This window comes from Pelobates fuscus, chromosome 13, assembly GCF_036172605.1.
Source record: "Pelobates fuscus isolate aPelFus1 chromosome 13, aPelFus1.pri, whole genome shotgun sequence".
Lineage (NCBI taxonomy): Eukaryota > Metazoa > Chordata > Amphibia > Anura > Pelobatidae > Pelobates > Pelobates fuscus.
The window spans coordinates 107,158,634-107,161,037 of record NC_086329.1 but is presented as its reverse complement, the minus strand read 5'-3'; the positions used below and the strand labels follow the sequence as shown (position 1 = coordinate 107,161,037).

At 39.9% G+C, this 2,404-nt stretch overlaps 1 protein-coding gene across 2 annotated transcripts; it reads right to left on the bottom strand.

Moving 5' to 3' along the window:
- Positions 1-925: 925 nt before the first annotated feature.
- LOC134582431 (olfactory receptor 5V1-like) lies at positions 926-2,042 on the bottom strand. 2 transcript variants are annotated; one of them, XM_063439027.1, is made up of 2 exons: positions 1,128-2,042; positions 926-967 (listed from the first exon to the last, which is right to left on the bottom strand). In XM_063439027.1, the coding sequence occupies exons 1-2, from the start codon at positions 2,040-2,042 to the stop codon at positions 926-928; spliced, it is 957 nt and encodes a 318-aa protein (XP_063295097.1). The 2 variants fall into 2 exon arrangements, with proteins under 2 accessions (XP_063295097.1, XP_063295098.1); XM_063439028.1 differs by lacking the exon at positions 926-967 and having other exon boundaries at positions 1,110-2,042.
- Positions 2,043-2,404: the final 362 nt, after the last annotated feature.

Genomic DNA, 2,404 nt, shown 5'->3' with positions numbered 1-2,404 from the left:
TGTAATGAAAGCTTAAAATATAGCTAAGCCTTCAAACATACTCACCTCTGCAGGCTTTGAGGGTCGATGCCATACTTATCATGGAATTCACAAACGGAGGATACCGCACTCACACTTATGAATCCAGGTACTTATCAGGGCCAGGGTGGGCAATTTTTGTTACAATAAACCTGCTTCCTGAAGCAATTCTGAGTGCCTGGACCTAATTTACTTTATACACTTAGCATGGAAGACGTTCTACAAGCCAAGATTAATTTTTCACTCGTCAATGGCTAGCAGAAATTTTAAACCCTGATGAAGACATTACCAAACCATGCCAGCCAGATAATACGTATTTAGAATAACTTAAAACAATACACAACAATATTTAATTGTGTGCTTTAATGGACAAAAGGTTAACCCAGTGGTTCCCAAACCACGACAGGCACACAGGAGAGCCGCAAGATATTTTCCTGGTGCTATGATCATAGCACTGGGAAATGTGCCTTCCTCTCCCCTGCCGGCTCTGCACCATCGCACTAAATGTATTGGAAAATACATGTTGGGATCCCAGGGATACCATCGCCCCTCTTTTTTGAAATGATGGTGGATGGTTGCATTCCAATCTGTAGGTGTGCACAGATAACATGTTTTTAATGTTATTGCGATTGATTTAAGTTTATTTGGCAGGTTTCTTGCTATATAAATATGGCTATCCATTACACATGAAGAGATCCCCTTGAAGAAGACCTAGAGTCAAACCGTTGGAGTTTGTGGTCTCCTGTTTTTCGATATCTGAAGATAATACTTTTTGTATGTTATTTTTAGTATGCTACATAATTGATTGTATAATTTACAACTTCATTTTTATCTTATGCTGATAATAATCAAGTTATATTTCCCAATACAAGGAGTGCTATAGTTTATTAGATTTATTGGTTATTTCTTAGCTGGGTAACTGGGTAATAGGATTTTTCCAGATAGCACCCTTGATGTGAGGTGCTTTTATAAATATTGTTTTAGTTAGAACTCTGGAAAAGTATGGTCAAATAAAATGACAATAATTGTTAGCACCTTATCTTCACATGTTGTGATTTAATGCATTGGTTGCATAAAGAAATAGTAATTAGCTATTTTTGTTTGACAGCCAGGGTTTTTCTTAATGTGCCTTTGACATCTTTATTTCTAATGCTGTAGATAATGGGATTCAACATAGGAGTCACCACAGTGTAAAGGATGGAGACAGCCCTGTCCCGGTCTGGAGAGTAACTATGACGTGGACGTAAATACATGAACATAATGGTACCGTAGTAGAGAGCCACCACAGTCAAGTGAGAGGCACAAGTGGAGAAAGCCTTGTACCTCCCTATGCTCGAACGGATCTTCAGGATGGTGGAGATAATTTTGGAATACGAAATGATTGTCAACATGAATGAACAAAATGCAATAAATCCACCCGATATATACACTGCAATTTCATTGAACAAAGTGTCCCTGCAAGAAAGTCGGAAGAGTGGAGGCATCTCACAGAAAAAGTGGTTGACGTGGTTGGACTTGCAATAAGGAAGTTGGAAGGTGAAAGTCGCATGCATGGCAGAGTTTAGAAAGCCTACAGACCATGATCCAGAAGCCAGGTAATGACAGAGCCTCTTGTTCATGATTGTCGAGTAACGTAAAGGGTTACAAATGGCCACATACCTGTCATAAGCCATGACCGCCAGTATAATACATTCTGTCGCTCCAAGAGCTAAGGAAAAATACATCTGAGTGGCACATCCCAAGAAGCTAATGCTTTTGTCTTCTGCTAAAGTGTTTACCAGAATTTTTGGCACAATGGTGGAGGAGAAGCAGATGTCGATGAATGAGAGGTTGCTGAGGAAGTAGTACATAGGGGTCTGTAAATTGGTATCGATCCTCACTACTATGATTAACAGAAGGTTCCCTGAGACTGTGACTGTATAGATGACCAAGAAAATCAAGAAGTAGGTGACTTGGAGGTGTGGGATGCTGGATAGACCAAGTAAAATGAAGCTCTTCAAAGATGTCTGGTTAGACTGCTCCATAAGACTCGTGAAAATGTACCTGGAGAAAAGTAAAATAATTGAATATGTTATAGCTTCCAGTGAAACCGCCACCACGACAGTCTGAACAACCTTCTCTACATTAACGGCTTTGGTTTTTAAATATCATTTGAGTTAGTTTTTTGCGCTTAGATGTGCTTAGATCCCAGCATTCACATGCAAACACACCCCTAGTACAAAAGCCCACACCACATACAAACACACTGCTGCAATCAAACACCAACCCCCTTGTAGTAAAACACCAACATTATACACAACCCTGCCACATTCAAACACCAAAACTACACACAAATACACCCCTTCATTCAAACACCACACACAGACACACAGACAGACCCCTTCAT